At 45.8% G+C, this 27,524-nt stretch overlaps 1 protein-coding gene across 4 annotated transcripts in view; it reads right to left on the bottom strand.

Moving 5' to 3' along the window:
* The window catches only part of AGTPBP1 (ATP/GTP binding carboxypeptidase 1), a 2,604,148-nt gene that overhangs the window by 1,634,033 nt on the left and 942,591 nt on the right, over nucleotides 1–27,524 (bottom strand). For all 4 annotated transcript variants that reach the window (XM_069625853.1, XM_069625856.1, XM_069625854.1 and 1 more), the window contains one exon: nucleotides 7,628–7,721. In XM_069625853.1, the coding sequence (XP_069481954.1) occupies nucleotides 7,628–7,721 (94 nt within the window). The remainder of the gene's footprint in view (nucleotides 1–7,627; nucleotides 7,722–27,524) is intronic.

The raw sequence follows: 27,524 nt of genomic DNA, 5'->3' as shown, positions 1-27,524 counted from the left end.
GCATGGCAGGAGCTTATGGAGTGAACAGTTCTGCAGTGTGTCCACTGAGTGCTGTGGTGAGAAAGTATGTGTGTACCAGTGCACAGGGTTCAACTGCATAGTCTATGTGCTTGAGTAGTGTGCATTGCGCAGATTACTAACTATTGTACTGCACTTTGAAGTATTTTATCATTGCAGTTGGAGGAGTGCTGTAAGGAAAGAAACTATGGCTACCTGCAGTTTGTGATGCCGGGTGCCGCTTTGGGTGAATGTGTCGCTGAAAACGTGCATCGGTTTGGAGAGCTGTTGCCTGGAGGGGATTTCACATGACACAAGACCTGTACTGTGAGGGTGTAAAGGTACGTCTGCAGTGCAGTGCAGAAATGATAGTGTTTGATGCAGAGGTCTTGGATGTGAATGCTACATGCGTGTGTGACTATTGAATACTACCTAATGCGGGAGTGTTGCACATACAATAGTGGAAACGGAATAAGGAATGCCTGTGCTTTACTGAGGTGTGGCCCTCGCTACAGCTGGGAAGGCGCACGTGCTACAATCTGCCCTAAGCATGGAGCCTTTGCAAATGGAACTGTGGGGATTATCCAATCAGTTGTTGAGGGTGTGCTTCACAGGAAGGGGCAGTGATATATTTCCCCAAATTTTTTTTATTATTTATACTTGGGGGATTTGTTCTGGTAGCAGCTTTTTGACCCTGCAACCTAAATACCACTCCTGTTGCTTTGGTGTCGCGCTAGTGTGTTGTTTTAGGGAAGGACCAATCCCCTCTTTCCCTTGGTTGCAAGGTAAACAAGGTTGATACACACTTTGACTGCGCCATCTCCGTTATTCCTTGAAGAAATGTGTGGTCACTCTCACTTTGGTGATGTTGGAGCAAGTTTATTAATGGTTTGCTCAAATTGCAGAGATAACCTAGGAACCATGAACAGTAAGTGTAAACACCTTGTTGACAAACACTAAAAGGAATCCAATTTGAACTCATTTGTACTATGATCAAATTGTTTCTTTGCCGTGGCTTAACACCCACTGAGGTTCCAAACAAACAAGAGGTGTAACACAACGTCTTAAATACGTTTACATAATTCAAGTTACACTACACCATTATGTTTAGGGATTAAGGAATATTAGACTATTAATCAGAGAAATTATACTAATTGTGCAACATCTTGACAAACGTAGCAATATAATAATATTGACAACAATATTCAAGTTCTTTTACGATGCCAATATGAGGTTTAAACCCATTTATAAAACCAGACTGGCTATGTAATTAATATACAATATAGGAGGTTTGCAATAAGCAGAAATCGAGCACATATATTAATTAATGCGGGTTGGAAGCACTGTTACAAGATGTCTGTCGTGAACACGGTGCAGGTAACAGCAACAAGGGACTAACTATGGAGGTTGGTATGGCAACAGATAAACATCTCTGTGCGCGGAAGACACTGTTTTCCAACAGTTCACATGGGACTGTCGAGCCACATGGATTGCGCAACAACGTTTCTGGGCGTGGTGTGTATACAGAGGACTGTTGTACAGAACTGATACTGTTACATGGAGCACTCTTCAATGTCATTGAAAGCTGATGGAAGAGAGTGGAACTTTTCAACATTATGCAATGACGGCGTGCTGCAAAGAAGAACCTGGAAAGGGAAGAAGGAATGTTTCGGCTTTATCGGGACACGGCCCTCGCCGTCCTTGGGAAAACACACGTGCGCATACTCCCCTACCCATGAGATTGGGACAATGGGGACTATTGCAAATGCGGGTGTGGGTCACAGCAAGGCCCGTTCATAATTTTCTCTATCACTGTGCGTACTCAGTCGGACTGACATGGTTGCTATTAGTTACAGGTGCACTGTAGCACAGAAGATTTGGTGCACCATTACTTACAGGTCAAACCTATGTGGCATGCTACTCTGTTTCTGAAAAGATGCAAACCGATTGCACAGCACCTCTGGTGTTTACCCTTTTGTAGGGTTGCTGTGGACAACTTCTATTCGGTAAACAGGCCTACATTGTTCCAAAACATACATACATGTGCAACGGCACATTGTGGTTGTTTGTAAGCGTGTACTTTCCGAAAAACACATTGTGCATTGCTCAACCCTGGACTTTGCCGCTGTTCGAGGGTCCGCTCCTGTCCCCGAAATAAGGGCACACACGCAGCGTGGGTGTGGTCGCATGGTGATGTCGCCACTGTTCTCCTTTGGGACAGCTGTCCGTTGGATGCTTTTTGGGTGGAATACGTTTTGCGCACGGGCATGGGTGTCCTAAGCACACTGTTGCCTCTTGTCTGCTGACTTAAAGGGCGCCACACGTGCCTGGCGGGAGGCCTGGCGGACACGGTACCTTAAAGTGGTGAGAATACTCCAGCGGGGGCAGTTGTTCCTGGCAGCGGATGCAAGTCGGTGATTTGTCCGGGGGAAGAGAGGATCTCGTCGGGGAGGAAGACAAGAGTCTGTTGCACTGCCAGGGAAGAAACCAGCCACGGAGTTCTCAGGTAAAAGGAGCGGTCCTTTTATTTGCGGTCCAGTGGTGAGTGGCTATCCGGCCACCGGGGTATTTGGCACGGGCAGTTCAACCACAAACCGGTCTGGGGTGGGAAGAAAGAAGGTAAAACTGGTTGTGCCCACCAGTCAGGGGAATAAGCCTCTTCAGCCGGGAGATCTTCTCTGTCGTCGGGAAGTGGTGAGTCGGTTCCGCAGGGCTCCACCGGTGGTGTCTTCGAGGTAGGTCGGCTCAGCTTCTCCCTCGTCGGATTCTCAGGTCCTGTGGCGACTTCTGAAGTTCCAGTCTCCAAAGCCCTGCTTTTATGCAACACACCCCCATTCACTTAGCCTAGCTGTCAATCAAACATGCTAAGTGGTGAGCCAGCTGGCTCACCACTTGGGCCAATCACACAAGAGTGCGACTTGAGTTACCAAGGTAACTCAATCCAGGGTGCCTAAACCCCCTCCCACACGCTCTGCGGTACTCAGACAGAGTGGCACCACTTTTAGAGGCTTCTGTGGAGAAGCCCGCCAAAAAGTGGAACTAAGGGCTCGACTTGGGTTGGAGTCACAGAAGAGAACACAAACGCCATTTTAGAATCGAGTCCTGGCAGAAAATACCAACTGGCGAATTAATATTAATTAAATATACCGGCGGTATGCTCGAGGCTATGAGAATTAAATAATTAAAGTTGGTAGCCTCGAACAATGGGAAAATCCCATAGGAAAATATTTGCGGTCAAATATAAAAAGTAGTTTCCACTGCCACCAGCCAAAACACGATCAGGGGGGACGGAGACGTGCCCCCTCGACTAACAGACCCCAGGGTAATCGAATTGCCCCGACCAGTACGTCCACAATATGATGGTTTGTACTGGTTTCTGTTAATAATTTGGGACTAGTAAAGCCAATGGTGACTTTACATGCTCTGGGAGACAGTAGTCAGTCCCAGGGTATGGAATCTACGGTGGGGTGTCACTATGACACCCCTGTGTTACTGCACGGAGGGTGCTGTGTAACACACATAGTAAAATCCACACTATGGATTAAAGGACCCCATAGCCCATAAAACACATTACCAGTCAAAGGAACACCATAAATCATGTCCAAGAGTGGGAGAAAAAGAGTCTCACTCTTGGCAGGAGAAAAGAAACAAACTCCAGGAATCCAGCAAAGCCGCTGGGGGACTCACTTGGTTAGGAAATTCAGCCTAAAGAGAGAATTCTCCCTAACAGACGTTATGGTTACAGGTAAAACCGAAACCCCCCCAGAAATGTGCCAGTTATGGTAAGCTAAGCAACTCACGCTACCCCTGTGCACTGCAAGGACTAACACCCATGACATCAAAGATGAAATCACAAATGTCATTTATGACATGTCTGATGACATCACATGTGTACATAGTTTTCATAAACAGCCTCCACAAGGGATTGTATTTGTAATGTTGGCAGAAAACTTTCAGAACTCATTGGAAGAACAATCATGAGATACATAGTTCTTTAAGGAATGCATTGCTATAAACACCATTGCATTACAGAGTTCTTTCCAGTACATGCGCCCAATCATGTAGAAACGTAGCAATTGTCTACAGCATGCATCATACAAGTGCAATAATCAAAATCTTCGGATGCTGGATCATACATTGATGAATGCTTTCGTTTGAGACCTCTCTGCTGTGTGACACATGCAATAAGTAGCTATGAATGCCCCTCTTACTACATTACTGTGCTACTATGCACAACTAGACCACAACGTAACAAAATATGATCATACATAGAGTAAGTAAACAAAAAAGTAGGAGTACCACCAGTAAGTGTTCATACCCTCACCGCTTATGCTCATGCCCAGAACTGATTGCTGTGTTTAAGTCATGCTTCTTCCCCTATGTATATGTCTCTTATGATGTGACTCGACCCTAAGGAAAGTAGTGTCAGACATATGAGAAGGGTGAGGTCAACAAATATAGCACCTTTCCCACTTTTAGTTCCTGACTTTTGAATTTCTGGGGTTTTTCTGTTTTACCTGTAACCCTAACGTCCCTGTAACAACGTTTGCCCATTGAATTGCATAGGTTTTTACTAGTGCAACTTGACCATAACGTCCCTTTAACAACTTCTTTTTTCAGTGAATATATATATATACATACATATATACATAAATAAACCATACAACGACTGTAGTGAAATTGCACGAAACCACATGCCTCAGAATAAGGGGTGAAGAGCAGCAGATTCTGCAACACGAAGCAAAGGGCCAGAGCTCGCATCCAAGGACAAGGGTGGGTGGAACATTCCGGACTACAGGGGCAGGAAGCCACCTGCAAAATAACAGAATAAATCCTCACTAATTGCAGACAGAAAAGCTCAGTTTTGTGGTCCTCACCCACATGACTAAGCCAAGCAGAACAATACCCCTTTACCCGTGGTGGGAAGAGAAGCTGTTCCCTGCGAAGCAGACAAAACTGATACATGTGCTGCCCAATAAACATTGCAATCTGCAGGCACTCGCTCAGTTGGCTATAGCAGTGGCAACAATTGGGACAGAGTCTTTCTCATCAACTTGAGATGGTACACTGACTGCTATGAAGAGAGCAGGTTCCCAGACCTGGGGAGACCTGCTCCAGTCAATCAGGGAGTATAAATCCTGGGGTGGAGGGTAATGGGAAATGGCCAATGGTAGTCCTGCAACCATTCAACAATGTAATAGTTATTGGGGAAGTCTCAGGCGAAACCATCCGACATGGATGGACCAGTTAGCTAACCTATATAGGTGCCTTCTATAGGTACTACCACCTCAGCCACCCAATAGAATGGGCTTGTAGGTTTTTGGGGAAAGGTCAGAAGTTGTGATGCAGTTTGGTAACAAAAGCCTGTGACATGGGCCCAGGAGCTGTGATTGCTGGAAATGTTGGTATCTTGTATGATCCCTGTCTGTTATGGAAAACAAAGGACAGTTCTAAATTGCACTTGGCTGAGTCCTCCCTCATCGCTGGGGGAGGGTGTGTTAGGCCTGGGGCACTCTGCTGAATGGTGACTGTGTAGCACAAACCTCTGTACTCTGGCATACTTTTAGACAGTGCTCCTCCGGGCTTGCCTTCCAGTAGGCCGATGCAAGTTTTTTTTTCAGGCTCCTTTCCAGCGTTTTGCGTCTTACGGAACTAACGCTCCCTTCCTGATGTCTTCTGGCGAGGCTTCAGTGCTGTTTTCTCGTAATGCTGCTTGTTCGCTGCTTAGGAATTCTGCACTGTTTGCCGTTCTCGTAAACCAGGCTTCTCTCTGTCTCTCTCCGCAAACTGGGGCTTCTTGGTTCTTTCCCCATACCGGGGCTTCTCTCTGTCTCTTTCCACACTTGGGGGTTTCCAATCTCTCACCCTGTCTTCGGGCCTGGCTGGCACTTTCCTCCTCCTCCTGGTTCCCTGTAGTGACTGCATACTTTAAGTGCTCATCGGGGATGGCCTTTCAGAAGGCCAGTGCAGGTTTTCTCTTTGGGCTCCTTCCCAGCATTCTGCGTCTTAGGGAGCTGACACTCCATTCCTGTTGTCTTCCGGTGGGGCTTTGGCGTCGGTTTCTCATTATGCCACTTGTTCGCCTCTCTGGCATTTCTCCACTGCTCGGGGTTCTTGTGAATCGGGCTTCCGCAGTCAGTGTCTCGGCAGTGTTACTGAGTGTTCTGCAAGCTTGACCACACTTCAATCTACTACGCCGGACATCTGCTGGCTTCTCCTTGCCATTCCAAGGAGGAGGCGGCCTCTCCTACTCTGCAGCTCTGCAGGTGGTTCCACTCCTCTGCAGGTCCAATGTTGATTGGGTCTTTATCATTCACACAACGAGGGGGCAGTGCTTAGGGAGGGTCATACACCATATCATCCATTAGTGTAGAACGTGCAAGTCATTGTACAAGTTAACACCCATATAAGCAACAAAACGACTAACTTCCTGAGAAACGGGAGGATAACCCATATTCTTGTTTAGGGATTGCCTGTCTTTTAAGGACGTACATTCTCATCTTCCCTGTCCCTCATTACCATGCATATTTTTCATCCCAGTCACCCATTGCCTCATGCATACTCACCTCAGCCCTCCATTTCCATGTGAATTCTCGTCCCAGTGACCTACAGATCAGCAATAGGGTGAAAAAGGAGTTTTGGGCCTGGCACCGGGCCATGCTCAATGGCTGCTTTGATTGGCTTACCAGGGCATACCACCCCTGCAACGCAACCATAACCTACACACCCCCGCATGTGCTGCTCGTATTCACATATAGCAGTGCACACCACAAAAAATGACTTTGGTAAAGCGACATAAGGACATAAGTTATTTATGTAAAAAGAGGGCATTTTAAACAGTTACCTACAGTGCGTAACATCATGAAACTCTCAGTTATGAAAATACATTATTAAAGGGATGCTATGGTCAAGCTGATGCTTTAAAAACCATGCAAATTCAATGAAGAAATGTTGGTAAATGGATGTTATGGTTAAGTCATATTTTTAAAAGGAGGGCTTTTCAGTAAGTAACACGGAGTGCAGTAACATTATGGAACATCTTTAGTTCTAAAACAATTGAAATTCTGTAAAAAAGAAACTTTACTTGAAGGGATGTTATGACTAAGTTTACACTTGAAAACCATGCAAATTTAGTGAAAAAACATTGTTAAAGTGACATTCTAGATGTAGTACGGAATCAAAAAAATATAGAAATGCGTCAGTTATGGTAACATAGGCAACCTAATCATAACTGGCTCCCCAACCATATACTACTCGTACCAAGAACACATGACATCACAAATAAAATCACAAACAGCATTATTAACTAATCTCTGTTACGGTTAACAAAATCATCAACACTGTTAACTGTATTGTTATGGGGGGGTCCAAATCTTCCGTGACCTTGCAATATATATTGATGAAAAAGGTTTAAACACAGAAACAAAGAAGGTTTTATTGAGTGCTAGGAAAGTGGGAGTGAAACAAATTAAAATCATTGTATACACTTCCCTGCTGGGCCATGACATTACACAACACTTTAATCTAAAAAAAAAAAAGCGCATCATGTTTTATGGAATTTGAAAGTAATTTTGTTTGCAACATCTAAGAATAATTGAAACAATTCACCCATGTAAAAAATAGTACTCACTTCATGAGGCTTGAATTCTTTTTACTAAAGGGGCCAATGATCTTAAACATAAGCTCAATCACTCCATTCTTTCCAAGAGACACAGCATTGACAGCTAAAAGGATGTACAAAAAACAAAATCAAGCAAACAGGTTTCATTCGTAGCCATGGAATTGAAATTACTTTTTAGAACTATACCTAGAACCTCAAATCATTTGCCATGTTATGCATCACATTCCTCTGAAAAATAAAACATTTACTGGCTGTTCACATCTTTAATGTTCAAATCATTAATGTATCTCTGCAATTACCTGGGTATTAGTATATTAAAACATGCATGATTTGTTGAGAATTACCTGATTGGATGTACCATAGACACCAATATGAAATTAGAACATGATGCTGAAAAAACACTCCCAGACACAAAACATATCTCTCTCTAGCATTGATTGATTGATTTATTTATATAGCGCTTTATACCAAGGCGCTGTACAGTGGAACAACAAAATACAAAATAACATTCAACAATGAGAGCAAAACTTACATCATGAATCATTCAACAAAACAGTGCAAAGAGCAATTAACTTAGGTGGGGGGGAAAGGGAGAGGGAAGAGGTGGGGGGAGTAGGAGATGGACATGGTGAGGGAGAATGGAAGGGGAAAAGAGAGGAGTAGGAGAGGGGAGAGAGAAATCAGATGAGGGTCAAAAGAGGGGGGGTGAAGAGGGCAGAGGAGAAGTTTTCAAGGAGGAGAATGGAGGAGGAGGGATTTAAGGGAAGTGCGAAATGAGGTGAAGGTTGTGGTAGAGCGGATTGTAAGAGGGAGCGAGCTCCAATGCAGGGGTGCAAGGAGTTGGAATGAGCGGAAACGGGAGGAAGCGCAAGGGGAAGGAGGAACAGTGAGAAGGAAATGGTCAGCGAAACAAAGGGAGCGGGAGGGGGAGTAGAAGGAGAGGAGGGAGGAGAGATAAGGAGGAGCAAGACCATGGAGGGATTTGAAGACAAGGCAAAGAAAGTAGAACTTTAGTTGTGAGTGGAAAGTTAGCCAGCCAAGGTGAGAGAGCAAGGAAGAGATGGAGTCACGGGAGGTAAGGAGACAAAGGGTATGGGCAGCAGAGTGGTATATGGATTTTAGAGGGGTAAGCTGAGATGCGGGAAGTCCAAAGATTAGAGAGGAGCAGTAGAAGAGGCGGGAAAAGATGAGAGAGGAAATTAGGAGTTTGGTGGCGTGGAATGTGAGGGAGGGACGGATTTTGCGTATATTGTAGAGGTGGTATTGGCAGGAGCGGGAGGTGAGTGAAATGTGTTGTGAGAGAGGAGTCAAAGAGAACGCCTAGATTACGAGCTTGGGGGAAGATGGGGAGATTGGAGGGAGGAAAGTGAATGAAAAGAGGAGGGGAGCGAGGGGAAAGAGAGTTAGAGGGGAAGAAAAGGACTTCGGTTTTATCGGTGTTAAGAGAGAGAAAGCGGGAGGACATCCAGTTCTTGATAGCAGTGAGACAGGTGGAGGTCAGGCGAGAAGGAGGAGAAAGAAAGAAAGAGTTGAGTATCGTCAGCATAAAAGTGGTGAGAAATGCCAAATGAAGCATGCTCAGTGGATGAAAAGGAGAACTATTATCTTGCTCATTAGAGTGATATATTCACTCAGCAGTGAAGTTGGAACTTTGCATCTCACAACTAGCAACTCGTCCTTGAAATTCCATCTACCCACCTAAATATAGCCATCTTTCTTCGGAGCACATATGTTTTCCAATGTAAATGCTTGACTACTCATCTTTTAAATGGCTACTTCTATAGAAAGAAGATGGGGTTTATTTGTTATTTTCAATTGTGAAACCAGTAGACATTCGTTTTAACTTTGCTTCCAATGCTCTGTGTGCGATTTAGCAAATCATGTAAAGTCCCAGTGAATCAGTACCACCAGTTGCCAGAATTGGGAGCACATAGAAGACAATCAGTGATACTGACCACTATATAAAAGAATATTTATTTCTCTACAGTGACTTTGATACTTGGAATCCTTCTGCGCCCTTCTCTGTGTTTGTGTGAAGATAGTCCCGTTAAAGGAGAGGCATTATAGTCCCATAGCAACTGAAGACCAGAAAAGGTGTCTACCTCCACATGCAAAGGCTGAACACACATTACCTGCCTTCGAAGCTTCCCAGCTATTTTTTAACTCTGCCAACAGAGGGATGAATATCGAAGGACCAATAGTGAAGTAAGACAATGGAATGCATAAAGAAAGAAGGAGTTTATGTTTATTGAATTTATATAGTGCTTTAAGCCAAAGCGCTTTACAATATAACAACAGGTACAATAGTGAGAGAAGCATATTTACAAACATGAACAGGTCATTATAACAATAAGTAGAACTATTTACAGGGGGGAGAGGGTGTGGGGAGGGCCGAGGAGGGGGTAGGTGAAGGGAGTTACGGTGTAGGATTTGAGGTAGGGGGAGGGAGGGGGAGGAAGGAGGGGAAGGGAAGGGAAGTGATCTGGTGTCCTCATTGCCCTTAAGTAGTATTTGTTACCAATTTAAGGTCAGAGGGGAAGGAGAGAGGATGGGGGAAAGGAAGGGGGCAAGGGTAGGAGGGTAGGGAAGGGTAGTCAGGGGGGAGTGAAGAAGATGGGCTTTCAGGGAGTGGCGGAAGGAGTAGGTAGGGGTGGAGCGGATGGAGAGCGGGAGGGAGTTCCAGTGTAGGGGGGCCAAGAGTTGGAAGGAGCGGAAGCGTGAGAAGGCACATGGTGCTGGGGGTACAGTGAGGAGGCAGAGGTTTGCTGAGTGGAGAGAGCGGGGGTGGGGGAGTAAAATTAGAGGAGGGAGGAAAGGTAGGAGGGCGCCAGGTCATGGAGAGATTTGTAGACAAGACAGAGGAATTGAAATTTCAGTTGTGAGAGGAATGGAAGCCAGTCAAGTTGAGAGAGAGAGGAAGAAATAGAGTCTCGAGGGCCGAGGAGAAATAGAGTACGGATAGAGGAGTGGTAGATTAATTTTAGGGGAGTTAGGTAAAAGACAGGGAGTTCACTGAAGGAGTACAGAAGTTCTTACTTTGATAACATTGACTTTACTCCTACATTCTCAGTGCGTCCACTACCCAACACGCTTCAATTACATACATGGGAAAACCTCTAAAACAGAGGTTTACCAGCATAAACCAAGAACCAGCAAGCAGGTAAAGTTTGACGTTCTTGGATGCATTACCCAACCAAAACTGAGTAACTCTAGATCTCACAAAGCTCCTGTCTGTTAAGGGCAAGCTAGGGGCCATTTTCCAACCTGGACAGGCCTGCTCTGGCCGGTACCACCAAGCGCAGGCTAATGAGCCCTGGAGGTACATTGTGTTGGGACCCCGGACCGTGTTTTTTTAAAAATGGGGCTACAAAACCCAGGAGGATTTGGGGCGGCTGCGTCTGGACGCAAGCACACAAGCTCCTGGGCTTCTTAAGAAAGTTGCTCGCCCGTGCAAGGTCCTGATGAGGCACGGGTAAGCGGTGTGAACGGTGAGCCAATCCGGGCTGTGGCGGTGAGTTGGGCAGCATGCTAGGAGAGCAGATCCTACCGAGAGCTGCTACGGATGCCGAGAGAATTCACTGCCCCATTTCTTCTGCTCTGGGTGACCAAGGCCGTCCTGAGCATAAGATAAGTACCCTGAATTTTGCAACCTCGTTATGACGCTGATATGAAGGGGTGATTTAAAGACATTCCAAGTATTTGAATCAAGGAGTCTGCTTGTGGAGTTGCCCTGTGAAGTAACGGGTTGCGCTTAGGGGCAAGCAGGGTGTCAAACATTTTTGGCATTATTGATGCATACGGGCATGCTACTGTTGGAGCCGGGCATAGGAGAATAGGTTCCGCAGAATGTCGATGGTGCAATGTTGCTTCTCTCATGTTGCCATCTCATGTACTGCATTATGTTCGTTTTAGCTGCCATTTTCATGTTCCCCACTGTGTTTGTTATGCATCCCAGGAAGGGGCTGAATTACGTGTGTTCCAGTGTTCATTTCATGTGCTGCATCACGCTTCTTTAAGTCTCCACATTATGTGCAGCATTATAATGTGCTACATCATGTTTGTCTAAGGTTCCACGTTACATGCTGCATTCTGTGTGTTCAAGGGTTTCCATGTGCTGCCAGCTTCCATTTCACATGCTACTTTACTTGGGTTCAATCCAGCAGTGCTGGAAGTAGTCTGTGAGATTTACAGCATATTATAGTTTCACCACTAGGTAGGGGCAGTAGGATTTGAGAGTCAAAATAAGGTCTAGAAAGTGTATGGTTGTGTATGTGTTTGTAACTACCCTTTTGAACACCTTACCCATCCAATCACGTTTCCTCTACATCTTCCCGGTTTCTCTATCCACCCCTATAGATGTCCACAACATCTCCCTAATCCTCTTCGCCGCATTGGCTGCTGCATGCTGGCCTGTTAGTATCTCGCCAGGCACCCGTGCCAACCACGGTGCAAGGGTCGTACTCGATTCGGCTTCCAAGGTTAGGGAGGAGTTTTCAGACCTCCCCTCCAGGCTTGACACTGTCAATCCGACGCCACCAGCATCCGTATGCGGCACCGCACTGCATCCCTACCAAGATGGCAGATATGACGGAAAGTGGTGCAATGCCCTGCTCGACACACAGCAGTATTTATGTGTTCCTCTTCCAAAGCTCCCTGCGTTGCAACACTACTGCTTCTTGTGGAACCACAGGTTCATTTTGCCTTGCTGCTGCACCTACTTCCTTCTTCCTGTTCTTGTTTGCTCTTGTTCTGGTCTTTTTCTGCTGGCTCCTCCTGCTATTCCCTGAGCTTTTTCACCTTGGCCTGCTGACGCTTCTTCCTTTTCCTAGCCCTGCATCATTTGTCTGTTGTCCTTGAGTGCTGTTCCTGCATCCAGTACAATCAAGCTTTCTGTTATTTGCAGACCACTGGTCTGCTTACCAGCGCAAACCTTGCCATCTGGGAGAGCTGTCAAGACAACGCTTGACCACTTTTCAGTGTCCAGCGTTTTGTGTGAGGGGTCAGAAATGTGCGGCACACCACTTTAAGGTTTTCTAAACAAATGCCATTTTATTATTATAACAAGGTTGCATAAACTCCTCACTATCCCTACCCTAACAAGGATTTCCTTGCCTAAAATAACTAAAGGAAACTCTAATAAAGGATAACTGTCACTTACACATACAACAAATGAATAAGAACATGCATGACAGTTCAAAACCATATTGATTGTAACCACAGTCTCTTAGAATCTGGGGAGATTCCCCTTCCCCAGCTTTCTGCTTCACAGTTCAAGAAAAGAAAATAAGGAAATCCTTGTCTGAAACAAAGTTCCAACACAGTTCTTTGCAAGTTCAATTGTTCAACAAAAAGTTGATGTTTCAACAATGTAAAGAAAAAGGCTCTTCTTCCTTATATACTTTAGCTTCTTCAGATAAAGAACAAATTCGCAGTTCATCAGTAGGAACAAAAATGGTTTTGGTCAGGATGATTTGTCACAACTGATACGTTTAAAGAAACAACTCCTTGGCAGCTTTCCACAGCTACTTTCTTTAGTAGCGCAAGCACATAAAATGTCTCTGGTCAAAACCACATTGTAGCATTTCCTGAACTTCCACCTGGTTCACTTCCATGCCAGGGCCACTACCTCTAAAAGGTGTGCCATCCGTGTATATTCCCCTGCCCAAACAGTGTTTCACAACAAGGGCTTTTGTAGTTAAGGTAAAGTGACAAGAGGTTCACAACAGCTTTGCAGTATTCACCAAATTGCAGCTTCAAAACTCTTAAAAACTCTTTAGGGAAAGCAAAATTCACATTTGTACTCTTTAATACTCTTCAATAAATAATGTTCCTCCCCTTCTGAATATCTTTTCCAGAAGGGCAGCCTCTTTCTGTCACTCTTGTTTCCCCACTACAGTGCCAACCAAACATTGACAAGCATAAGGTCTTTCTCTGCCTCTTTCTTGGCTTTGGTAATGTGAGTCTACACCATTTACCCAATGTTGTATAAAATATGGGCAACAGGTTTCACCACTCAGATCTTTTGTTTGCCTCTTTCTGTTGTTGACAATGTTGGTAAGTTTGTATCTGCCCTGATTTCAGAGACTTTTGGCTTGGCCAATACTGGTGGGCATTACCCTTCAACAATATTGCACCATCGGGTGGTTGGGTTTTCCATCGACTTACACATCTAAAGTTATAGTCAATTGGCTTTGCTTTACATGATTTCCGCTGCTGCTTAATGATTACGTATTTAAAACTGCTTTGGGAACGCTTTCACTCACCCGCGAGTGCTGTGTTCGCCGCTTTCCAATTGTTCGCTATTCAATAATAATTTTAGGATGACTTTCACTCACACGCAAGTGCTGCTCTTCAACTGAATGCCTGTCTGGGGCACACTAAAAGGTAAGTAGTGCCCTAGGCCTACTATCAGCATGTAGACACACCGGATGAGCCTTGCAACTCCGGTCTCTTTGCTGCACAGAGGTCATCATCTTCAGTGTCTCTTTGCGACCCAACAAACTGCTTCTTGGGGTCTGCTTTGGCCCACGCCACCTGCAACAGGAGCCCCTTTCTCTTTGGAGACCCTCTGGTGCACGCCAGCCATCAGAGACCGCCTCGGTTCATCGGGTGCACCCCAGCCACCTGAGATGGCCTTCTGGGAACGAAAACTTCCCTTGCCTTCACTTCCCGCTGCGCAGCCTCTGCACTTCAGGATTCGAGAGTCCCTGACCCTCTCAGGACCGGCAACCATCTTATACCGCCCAGTGGCCCCTGCCTCTTCTCTCTCTCCCAGCTTCTGCTTAGGCTGCAAGCAAGTACCATGCTGCTCTCTACTCCTCTGCTTTCCTGCTTTCTCGATGGCCTGCACCTGAGGGGGCTTTTTAAGCCTCTCATTCTCCCTCAGGTGTGGGTCATTCAAATTAATGAACTGGCCACTCCTCCAACATTGTACCTTTTCAGCCCTCTTCTTCGTCCCAGTACCTAAGGAATTATGGGACTTGAAGTCCCTTATGTCAAAATCAGTTTTCCGAGTTTGCTTTTTATTTTTAAGCCCCAGTTTGTTCTTTACAATATTAATAAAAGGAATATCACACAGATTAGTTATCAAGCCTGATTTGAAAGAGGAAGGTAGGTGGGCGCTGTTGAGCAGCCGATTAAGATGGCCGCCTAAAGGGAGAGCTCAGTGCCCAATATTAATCCTTAGTATTATTCGTCATCGCCGGCTATAACTCCACACTTTTGAAGAGCCTGAGGTGAATGGGAACCGATAACGAATACATTCCTCGAGTTTGGTGAAAAAACAGACACCACAAGGATCCACGCGCGCCCCTGAAAAGGTGCCGGGTACCGCCGATGCGGCATCGAGGAGGGAGGTGAAATAAAGAGTCCGAGACAACTATGACATCCCTCGGTGAGTGCGAGACAGGGATCCAGCACCAAACTGCTCCGAACCGCTGCGACTGCACCCATCACCTGGACGCTGTATACGTCCATAGCCACCCCGGACGGCATTGAGAACGCTGCGGCCTGGGGTGCACACCGGCACACACGCGGCACAAACATCTTCGCCACGACCCTACTCGATCCGACTGAGGTGAGACTTGCTCCAGCAGCCCCGATACATGCCCCTGGGTTCCCACTGAGACCGGGGCTGAGAACCACGGCAACCCGACCCCAGCTGGGCAAGTCCATAACGGGGAATGCACGACATAACCTACCAAGACTGTGACCCAAACGACTAACTAGAAGGGATTCGAACATTACAATATAAACAAGAGGCGACCAGCACCCGACCACAACGCCACCCGCTGTGAGTCTACACCATTTACCCAATAAGGCCTACACTCTGCTATCCGTACCGCCACCGTAAACAGTGAAGGGAGCACTGTGATGCATTTCATCGGATCAGACACAGTCGGCAGATCCTAAGCCTTGGCTGGGGATACACCACACAGCTACTATTCATAATGAACGAAAAGCTAAGGGGGAGTGCACACCGATACAAGCGCCAAACAGACTCAATCACCAGTGAACAAAACGGCCCCAATAACTGAGTGCCCGAACCACACCCCTGCAACGATCCAACACGTATAAACCGTATCACACGAAGCAACCCATTAGGAGGTATGGGCACGCAGACAACTGCTGAGAGGCACCGTCGCAAAGACCGGTGGTGCGGACACACGAAGGCACCGTGCCACAGCCTAGGACCCGGTCCTCACCATTGGCAGAGAAAAGCAAGACAGAAGGCTACAACTGATGCGGGTCCAGAGATCAGGCCATAGCCGTACCCCCAGCAGTGGCTGATCCGTATCCTGCACTTGTGGCACAGCAAGAGACTCAACAACAGCGACCAGTAGGTCACCCAGGCGAGGGTGCCTGACCTGCTCTCCGGGTCTGCATCGGAAGGCTGCCAAGGCATTCATCAAACAGGTCAGGAGTGTAACTACTTCGAACGGTCCAACTCGCGCATAATCAGACCGAGCAAACAGAAGGACTCGATAAGAACAGATCGATTAACACTGCGGCCACAAGAAAGGTACAGCAATACCAACTGAACAGGAATGTGCATTTGACCCCACACAAACAAGCATGAACGCTCTTAGGTGCATCACATAATCTCAATCGGATCTGCGTTACAATCCCAACCCTCCATTCACTCTCGGAAATTCCTCAAGGGATTGAGGTACTACACCCGTCTGCCCTGAGACAAACGGTTCCTTCGACACATAAAACGCAAGACCCTACAACTCAGCCGACACCTGAATCGCGCAGGACTGGGTCATATCAATTGTGCCCACCATTAAGGCTTCAAGACCACTTGTCAATGAATAATCCACGGTATTAAGGGAGGAGGCTGTGACAAGGCCATAAGTATACCACGTCCCCATCCAAACTACACAGGGACCCCCTGATAATCCACCACCAACGACCAACTTGAAATTTGAACTTGACCTAAAGGGGCCCTTGCTCATGGCCATACATACAAGGGATATGCCGCTGGGTACCCCCTCAACGCAGCACGCAGCCAGCACTGTACAGACAAAGGAGTCAAGCTCACGCCTGTCCTCGGGACACGCTTAATACAATGATGAAAGGCGCAAAAAAAAAAAAAAAAAAAAAAAAAAAAAAAGGGGGCCTGGTGGATTCTTTCACAGGCACTTTGCCAGCAGCTTCATTCACTCCTCCTCCCTTAGAAGCCTCCACAATGGACAGTAACAGCGACTGTCCCAGGGACGACCAACTACTGCAAACCATGCAGAACGGATTTCTTGCCATCAACGTTAAACTGGATGATATTGTAGGAACAATAGGATCACTGAAAGCTAAAATTGAAAAAGAGTGGTTGCATCAATGAAGCTGAAGCACAAATAGGAGCGAATGAGACACAATACAATGCCATGACCAGACTATATCGATAATCCCAACTGAACTAAAAAGAGTAATGAACAAATGTGAGGATTTGGAGTCACGATCAAGGCGCAACAACATCCGCGTAGTGGGGATTCCAGAGGCGGCATGCAGAGGCTCCATGGAGATGTTCATAGAGAAACTCCTCGGAGATATGCTTGAGCCCTTGAAGCTATCCGCACAGTTCCTGGTCGAGAGAGCGCACTGGACACTAGCACCACCTCCACGCCCGGGAGCACCTCCGAGAACGATAATAGCCCGTTTATTAAATTACAGGGACAGAGATACGATACTACGACTGTCAAGAGTGAAAGGCACTCTAAGATTCAATCTTCCACACTTCTCCGCCAGTGTACAAACGCAAACAATATCCTACGAAGCAGTAAAACGCCTGCTTCGGGCCCGGAAAGTACCATACTCCCTCATGTTCCCAGCCAGACTGAAGATACAACACAGCGTGAAGGCCCACTTCTTTGATAACCCAGAGCAGGCACTGTCTTACGTGGAATCATCAATATCCTTACTCCCACATCAGCCAAGTACAGAGCAGGAGGCAGCACAAAGCAACGAAGGAGACCGCCGATACAATAATGACTGAGAGAGAACACCAGATCTTCAATGACGACTCTTAACCCTCATACTCCGAGGCACAGCGACAAACAACAATCCCGAATTGGACACGATGAGCCGTATAGTCGGTCCAGGTGATCAACATGCCCTCCCAAGGTTTAACCAAAAGTTCACAATGGGTACATCACCGTGTTGGGGCTGATGGCGAGGGTGGGGGGGAGCGAGGGGAGAAGGGGATTAGTTTGGTTAATGTTAAATGTTTTAACAAGCTGGGCTGTTGGAAGCCCGGCAGTTCTGGAAGAGAAAACCGAGAAAACAATGTCAGACGACATCCAGGATAGATTCTGTTTGAAATCGATTAAACTGAGCTATAGACATGGCAATATACTTGACACAAATGTAAAACGATATTGCGACAAACCTTCCATTACTTTCATGGAACATGAGAGGCCTGAACAAACCGATTAAAGCAAGGAAAATGTGGGCATACCTAGAACATCACGCACCCAACATAGTAATGCTACAGGACACACACGCATTAAAAGCCACACACACTCAAATCACACAGAGTTGGGGGACGAACAGGTTCTTCACTGACAAATCATCACTGGCGAGGGGAGTAATAACATTTATACACAAGAGCATTAACTTCAGAACTGGTGCAGTACATTTTGACCCAGAGGGCAGATACGTTATAGTCAAAGGCATGATCAATAATCGATCACTAACCCTCGTAAACACATACAGCCCTAACACAGACCAACCCATGTTCTAAACTGAAATAGCAACCATACTGAGTCAGGACCCAGATATTCCAATACTATGGGGTGGATATTTCAATACAATATTTAATCCAAACATGGACAGATCCAGCACCAAACATAGGAACACTACCAGGACCTCTCTCACTATCAAGTAAATCATGACAATACGAACTAACTGATATTTGGCGCATACTTCACTGCTCGATCCCAGAATTCACTTACTATTCTACAGTGCACGACACACATTCCAGGATCGATTGGTGGCTCATGTCCGAGGCCTGGGTAGGGGAAGTGACCAAAACGGACATACTACCACGCACATGGTCGGACCACTCCCCAGTTATGCTCAAACTCAAACAGACCCAGTCGCCAAGACCAACCCGCATATGGAGAATGGCCCCCGCCGCTTTAGGGATGACTCCATGGTGGAAATCCTGAGAATAGACATTAAATGCTTTTTTTCTGACAATGAGGGCACAGTTGATAGGTTCTCGACAATATGGGAAACATTCAAAGTATGGTACAGAGGGAAAACAATTGCATCGACATCCGGTATCTTAAAAACCACTAGACGCGAGCGGAACGAGACAGAAAGTGCCCTCAAAGACTTAGAAAATAAATATGCTAAAACACCGGATAACTCACTCCTAGGCCTCATAAAAGAACATAGACAGAAATTCTATGACCTGGCAGAATGAGAACCCCAATTTTTGAACAGGAAGGTAAAAGCTAGACGTTACGGGGAAGGTGACTGGCAAGGCCGGTTACTGGAGACCATACTAAAAAGGTGAAGGCGAAGCACAACACATAAATGGGATCACTGGGCCTAATGGCTCAATGGAACGAAAGGAAACTGTGTCCACTGTCTGTGGAACACGCGCAACTCAAGCACACTCTAGGTTTTGTAAATATACAAACAATAATTCCAAAGTTCTTAAAGGCAAACTGGGTAAGTGCTAGGAGTATCTTAGTCATGACCATATGATAGACACAAATACTTCAATACATGTCTTTGTTTTTTTTACTAAAAAGGGGACTTAAAAAAATATACATCACAATATTACATTCATATTGTACAGTATTTTCATAAAGGTCACAATGGTATATAAACAATCCCTTCATCAGGAGCAAAGTTTCACAAGAGTTCAATTGATCCTTATTCTTAAATCAATTATAAGGATCAATTGAACTCTTGTGAAACTTTGCTCCTGATGAAGGGATTATTTATCCCGAAACGCGTTGAGCTCTTGTATTTTTGATTATTATTTGTTTCTTTATACCATTGTGACTTATGAAAATACTGTTCAATATGAATATAATATTGTGATATAAACATTTTTGTTTTTTAAAAGCTCTTTTTAGTAAAAAAAAACTTTTTTGAACTAAGACATGTATTGAAGTATTTGTTTCTATGATATTGTCATGACTAAGATATCATAGGGGTAGATTCTACTCCTAGCACTTACCGAGTTTGCATTTACGAACTATAGAATTATTGTTTGTATATTTACAAAACCTAGAGTGTGCTTGGGTTGCGAGTGTTCCACAGAGAGTGGACACCGTTTCCTTTAGTTCTGTTCAACTACAACCTAGTGTCAGGGTTATTAACTCCCAAGCACCTCACTACAACTACCTAACTAGTGATATCACAATACCAATAGGTGTGCACTGGTATATTTCTTTGTTTCTTCCCAATGGCTCAACGACCATCAACCTTCTGGAAATCAATTACATGTTTAGAGAGTTTTACCAGATGCGGTATTCTAACACTGATACAGTAACGGAGGAGGAGGTAATGAGATATCTAGCTAACACACAGCTCCCTACACTAGATATTGCATCTAATGAGAAACTATGTACCCCAATTACATTAGAAGAAATTGCTGAAGCGATAACCTCATTGGCATCTAGCAAGGCGCCCGGGCCAGATGGAATCGGCATTGAACTGTACACAGCTTACAAAGATATCCTAGCCCCAAACTACTCAAAGTGTGGGATGAGGGCTGCACCATCGGCTCACTACGACCTTGCCTAACAGAGGCAGTCATAACTCTCCTGGCAAAACCTGGAAGACCCCCGAATGAAATGTCCTCCTACCGCCCACTATCACTAATACATTTGGACGTGAAAATCTTTGCAAAAACACTGGCCAATAGATTACTGCCCTACATGACGACTCTAGTACACCCGGATCAGTCCGGGTTCATCCTGGGGAGATCCATGGCCCTGAACCCAAGGAGGCTGTTTGGCGTCATGGCACAGGTCAACCCAGAGTTCCCAGCGGTGGCCATGGTGCTGGACGCTGAAAAAAGCATTTGATTCAATGTCGTGGAACTTCCTATTCGGAGTCCTCAGATGCATGGGAATGGGAGAGGACTTTAACAGATTTGTTAAATTATTATATCACGACCCCAGAGCCAAGAAACGGACAAATGGAAATTACTCGAAGAAGATAAAACTAGCCAGAGGGACCCGCCAATAGCGCCCATTCTCCCCTCTGCTTTTCGCATTGATGATAGAACCGTTCACGAGCAGAATAAGACAGTTCCATGGGCATAGAGGCATACACGTACGAGGATCGCTGCAGATTCTATCATTGTATGCGGACGATACTTTAATATACCTGAAACACCCTGAAATCAACATAGAACCAATACTGGAATAAGTCAGCAACTTTACTGCACACTCCGGCTACAAGATCAATACCCTGTTCCTCCTTAATGATAAAACCCCAAAGCCAGCGCATCTCCATGGGATGAAATGGTCAGCTGAGACGGTAAAATAGGTAAGAGTCATGATGGCACAAAAACAAACTCCTTTATGATAGAAACTATGCCGAATACCTAAACACGTTGGAGAATAAACTCAATTTATGGGACAAGTTCCCACTATCATTAATGGGCCGAATAGCTATCCTGAAAACGGTAATAGCCCCCATTGTCCTATATTACTTCAACACCATACCAATTTGGCCCTGACAACACACCTTCAACCTACTCCGGAAACTATCTGAGATTTTTGTGGGGAGGGAAAACTGCCCGAGCAAAATGGGAATCTCTCACCAAGCCATACAACAGCGGGGGACTGACAGCCCCTGACTTCGAATTATACTTCCTCTCTGCTCAGGCCCATTACGCAGGTCGGTGGTATGACCCAGACAGCAAATCTCTGCATATCAACCTCGAGAAACAGTCGCGACCCTGAGCAATATACAAACTGTCCTTATGAGTCAGTGTGAAGCCGACCCATGCCCTTTCCACCCCGTACGCACCACGCTAGACGCATGGAAACGCATAAGGAATAAATTACAAATGGTCAATCCATATAGCAAGCACATCCCTCTATGGTACAACCCTGATCTCCTCCCCACAATAGATATAGATGTCCAAAAACATGGGACCCCAAGAGTGTGATGAAATTGGGGGACCTCTTTCCCGAAAATAGATTAGTCACACTGGAAGCATTTAAGACTAAACTAGGGAATAACCCTGTCGCAATACTGCCATATTACCGCATGAGAGCTGCACTAAGGTGTAAAGGGCCGTCATACCCAACAGAGCCCAAATCCAACTACCTTTTTGACATGATGGTACTAGCCGGCAACGAGATGAGACCGATATGGAGACTATACTCCAAAATACAGCAGAGCATGCCCATGCCCAACACAGTAAGGGAAAAATGGGGAGGAGACACCGGAAAGACTATAGATGAATATAAATGTGAGAAAACGTGCACTTTGACCAAAGAAGTCTCACTCAACACGCGGTTTTTATTTATTTTAATTCTTAGTAACGCGCCAAAATCGGCCGGAGGCCTCACGGTGCACATAAAACAAACAAGACAGTGACATAGAGAGAGAAAAAATGTAGAGCCGACATCTGAAAAAAGACCATTTAGCGAAGACTAAGGAGTGTTGAAGAGATGGGTCTTTTTTTAAATTGATCAGTGAGGTGGAACTCTTAAGGTGAATAGGTAGAGAGTTCCAAAGAGAAGGGCAGCGACACTGAAGATGGTTTTGCCAAATTTGACTGAGCGAAAGCAAGGCTGACTAAGCTTAGCTTGCTCAGTGGACCTGAGTGATCGAACAGGGACATAGCGATGAATGCACTCTGTCAGGTAGATGGCTGCAGAGTCAATCAAGCATTTGAATGTAGGAGTGAGTATCTTGAAGGATACCCTATGCTTGATGGGCAACCAGTGGAGTTTTTTCCTGGCTTCAGTAATAGAAGAATGCCTGGGTAAACCAAGCACTGCTCGAACTGCACCATTTTGGGTCGTCTGGAGAGCGGTCATATTAACTACCAACGTGCATGCAAGGAGACTATTGCAATAGACTAGCCTGGAATTAACAAGGGCAGATGCAAGAAGGGACATGTTGCTGACAAGATAGAAAAGGGCGCATTGCGCAAAGTTGCCTGTTAATCCAGCTACAGGTTACCCTGGTTTTAGCAACATGCAAGCGCATTGAGAGCTCAGCGTCAATGGTGACACCAAGAGTCTTAACGCTTTGGCCCACTGGAATAGACACATTGGCAATAGTAATTGAGTCATTTTCCTTAGGGAGGTTTTTTAATATATGACTTGATCCTGCAATGAGGATCTCAGTTTTATCCGCATTCAGAGCCATGAAATGGATGATGGAATAGATGGCAGAGATGGCCTTGGTGTCTGTGGGGTAGGAGCCAGACAGTTCAAGGACAACCTGGGTGTCGTCAGCGTAGTTGGTATACAGGATACCCAAGTCATCAAGCAGAAGAAGCAAAGGGAGAATATAAATATTAAACAGGGTGGAAGATAGGGAAGATCCGTCGGGGACACCACGTGTGAGCAGAGAGGGTATAGAGGAAGCATTTTGGATAACCATGCAGGCGTTCCGAGGACAAAGAAAAGAGACTAGCCATTGTGTGGTAAGATTTAAGCAGCCGACAAGCGATTGCAGCCTTGTAGCCAGGAGCGCATGGTCGACCAAGTCCAATGCAGCCGAGAGATCTAATGCATCAAAAGTGCACGTTGGCCAAGATCGATAATCGATCGTATATTGGATTTTAAATCCAGCATGGCAGTTTCTGTGCCATGACAGGCTCGATAATCGGACTGACGAGGCCCAAGGATGGCATGGTCGTCAATACATTTCTGTAACTGAAGATAGGCCACTAGGTCCATAACCTTCAAAAGCAAGGGCACGTTGGTGATAGGGGATAATGTTTTGCAAGAAGGGGGTCCAGATTGGCTTTCTTGAGCAGGTGCGTAATCCATGCATCCTTGAGGTTGGTTGGTACTTGGCCTTCTATAAAGGACTGATGGTTCAGTTTAGTGATCCAGGGACTAATAGTATCCAGGCATTGTACCAGCAACCTAGATGGACAAGCATTGCCTTCATTTTTAGTATGATCGAAGTCACTTCGGATACGGTGAAAGGGGTGAAAGAAAAAGAAGGCTTCATAGTGGGGTGTTAGGGAGAATTCTCTCTTTAGGCTGAATTTCCTAACCTAGTGAGTCCCCCAGCAGGTTTGCTGGATTTCTGGAGGTTGTTGTTTCTCCTGCCAAGAGTGAGACTCTTTCTCCCACTCTTGGACGTGATTTATGGCATTCCTTTGACTGTTAATGTGTTTTATGAGCTATGGGGTCCTTTACTCCATAGGGTCTCATGTGTTTTTACTATGTGGGTTACACAGCACCCTCCGTGCAGTGACACAGGGGTGTCATAGTGACACCCCACCATAGACTCCATACCCTGGGACTGACTACTGTCTCCCAGGGCATGTAAAGTCACCATTGGCTTTACTAGTCCCAAATTATTAACAGAAACCGGTACAAACCATCATATTGTGGACGTACTGGTCGGGGCAATTCGATTGCCCCGGGGGCTGTTAGTCAAGGGGGCACGTCTCCGTCCCCCCTGATCGAGTTTTGGCTGGTGGCAGTGGATACTACTTTTTATATTCGACCGCGAATATATCCCTATGGGATTTTCCCATTGTTCGAGGCTACCAACTTTAATTATTTAATTCTAATAGCCTCGAACATACCGCCGGTTTATTTAATTAATATTAATTCGCCGGTTGGTATTTTTTGCCAGGACTCAATTCTAAAATGGCGTTTGTGTTCTCTTCTGTGACTCCAACCCAAGTCGAGGCCTTTGTTCCACTTTTTGGCGGGCTTCTCCACAAAAGCCTCCAAAAGTGGTGCCACTCTGTCTGGGTACCACAGGGGGTGTGGGAGGCGGTTTAGACACCCTGGACTGAGTTACCTTGGTAACTCAAGTCACACTCTTGTGTGATTGGCGCAAGTGGTGAGCCGGCCGGCTCACCACTTAGCATGTTTGATTGACAGCTAGGCTGAGTGAATGGGGGTGTGCTGTATAAAAGCAGGGCTTTGGGGACTGGAACTTCAGAAGTCGCCACAGGACCTGAGAATCCGACGAGGGAGAAGCTGAGTCGACCTACCATGCCGACACCACCGGTGGAGCCCTGCAGAACCGACTCACCACTTCCCAACGACAGAGAAGATCTCCCGGCTGGAGAGGCTTCTTCCCCTGACTGGTGGGCACAACCAGTTTACCTTCTTCTCTTTGCACCCCAGACCGGCTTGTGGTCGAATTGCCCGTGCCAAGCACCCCGGCAACCGGATAGCCACTTACCACTGGACCACGAATCAATGGACCGCTCCATTTACCTGAGAAACTCTGTGGCTGGTTTCTTCCCTGGCAGTGCAACGGACTCCTGTCTTCCTCCCCGACCAGATCCTCTCTTCCCCCGGACGAAGCACCGACTTGCATCCGCTGCCAGGAACAACTGCCCCCGCTGGAATATTCTCACCACTTTAAGGTACCGTGTCCGCTAGGCCTCCCTTTCTAAAGATTGCTACAAGGTAATAATAACCCCTTAACCTTCTGGACTGGGATGGCTGCCTTGACCCTCTAACTGGTCCCTTTCTTTGGTCCAACTCCTTTTTGAACCGTTACAAGACTTTTGTGCACTGCAACCGTGTGACCTTGGACTAATTTCGTTTTGATATCTTGAAGTGGATCCAGCCTATTGAACTCTAACTTCACGGTTTTACTTTGCCTTCCTCTCTTGTTGTGTTCTTGTAAAAGTGTTGGGACCTGTTTCAATTTATTCTCTGTTTTTCTCTCCCTTTTAAAACTAATTATTAGAGTGCCATCTGCGTGAAGCGCTCACCGCTGTCTGAAAATAAGTGGGGCTTTACTTAAGTCTAATATTCTTCTAAGGGAGTGTATATCTTTTAGTGACCGTGTTTTTGAATTACCTACTATTAGTGCCTGTGTGTTTTTCTAGATGTGGTTTGAAATAAATAATTATATCTCTTTTACACCAAGCTCTGGTCAGTGTTTACTTGTTCTATTGTGTTCTTTTGACCTATTGTGAATACTCTGTATACTGCCTAACTCTTCTTGAGGGAAGTCTGACTGCTCAGCCACAGCTACCAAGTGAATCTGTGTGGTACAGACTGCTACCAAGTGGGTTTACTGCCAAACACCTGTAGTCCTAAATCTTTTGCAATGGTCCCAGAGGGAACCACACAGGTTTCTGCCTAACATGGGGGAGTTAAGAGTCGTCCCTAGTGACAATGAGGGAGAGAATCAATAGGTGCACTCGAGAGATAATGGTCATGGGCAGTCTTTGATGACAAAAGTTGTTCAGATAAGTGAACAGATGTAATAACGAGAGGTGCAGACGGGGCGGTAACAGAGGCATTAGTGGAAGTCGGCGCACTAGCTTCAAGATGTGAGGCAATTTTTACCGAGAAGGCATCATGGATGGTTTGACACCAGGGGGCATCCTGAGGTGCCTGCACCGTTGTCTGAGTTTTGGAGTTAAATTCTTGAAGGATGGAAAAAAGTTCCTTGGATCTGGATTTAGCTTGATGAATATGATTGCTGTAATAGGCTGCTTTTGCCTTAATCACAGCAGATTTGAATGTTTTTACTGAGCTTTTATAAGCGGCGAGCAGTTCTGGAGAGGGATGTTCTCGCCATGCACGTTCTGCTACGCATCTATGATGTCTTAATGCCAGGATTTCGTCATTGAACCAGTGTTTTGTAAGGGTTTCTGGTTTGATAAGTCTGGTACTAATGAGGGCAAGGTCCCCCACAATAGAATCCAGTGTATTTTTTAAGGTGTTCAGAAATTTCGGTAGAGTCTTCAAGTTTACACAGATTACCCAATCTGTTAGTGAGTTTGTGGGATAATCTTTAGGGGGTTAGTTTTTTAAACAATCTGGTGACAATAGGGAGCCTAGGTATGGTGTCAACTCTAGGAGATACAGTGGGGAGTTTGATCATACATTTAAGCAAAGAGTGATCTGACCAGGGGCATGGAGAGATAGTGGGGCTGGAGGCTGGAATTTCATGAAACAGAACCCAGTCAAGGATGTGACCACCTACATGGGTGGATTCAGTTACCTGCTAACAAAAACCAATAGAGGATAACAGCACCAAGCAGCGATTGTGCGGTTTTATCAGAGGGAACATTGGCCCATAACTTAAAATCGCCCAAAAGAAAAACTAGGGCTTTGTTGCTGGTCACACTGTTAAGTAAATGTAACAGTTGAACTTCAAACAAAGGTAAATTGTGAGGCGGCCAGTAGATAATAATAACAGTTAGTGTAATGTTATTAGGAATCTTGATTTTAGTGAGCAGAGATTCACATTCATCAGGAGATTCATGTGGACAGAGGTCGTATTGGAGGCTGTCTCTCAGAAGGAGGGCGTCCCCTCTACCTTTGGTAACCTGTCGGTCAGCCCTAAGTAAAACATATCCAGGGGGGATAGCCAAGGTGGCCTCATTGGAGATGCATGCAGTCACTGAGCCATGACTCTGTGACTGCCATCAGATCGAAGTCAGCTTGCGTGAGCAAATCCTCTATTTCGACTCCATGAGACATCAAGGATCGAGTGTTGAGGAGCGCAGTGGAGATATACTGCATAAGCGGCTCTTTTCTGGTAGGTGCTGCAACATTCGGATCATTCGTTACCCTGTGCTCGTGCCCTGCCAAGCGTCCTTTAGGTATAGGGCACATGTTGAAAAAGACAGATAAACAGTACAGAAGCAGAGGATGATAGCGCCCGAAGGCGGGGTTTACCTAACAGGAGACTGGACGGTGTGCAAGATAAAACCAAGTTCGGCAGCCAAGCGTCCCCAAGCCGGACGCAAACC

The sequence above is a fragment of the Ambystoma mexicanum genome, chromosome 6p (genome assembly GCF_040938575.1).
Source record: "Ambystoma mexicanum isolate Mex_15411 chromosome 6p, UKY_AmexF1_1, whole genome shotgun sequence".
NCBI classification, from domain to species: domain Eukaryota; kingdom Metazoa; phylum Chordata; class Amphibia; order Caudata; family Ambystomatidae; genus Ambystoma; species Ambystoma mexicanum.
Note: the sequence above shows the minus strand (reverse complement) of the source record. Positions and strands in the feature narration are given on the sequence as shown.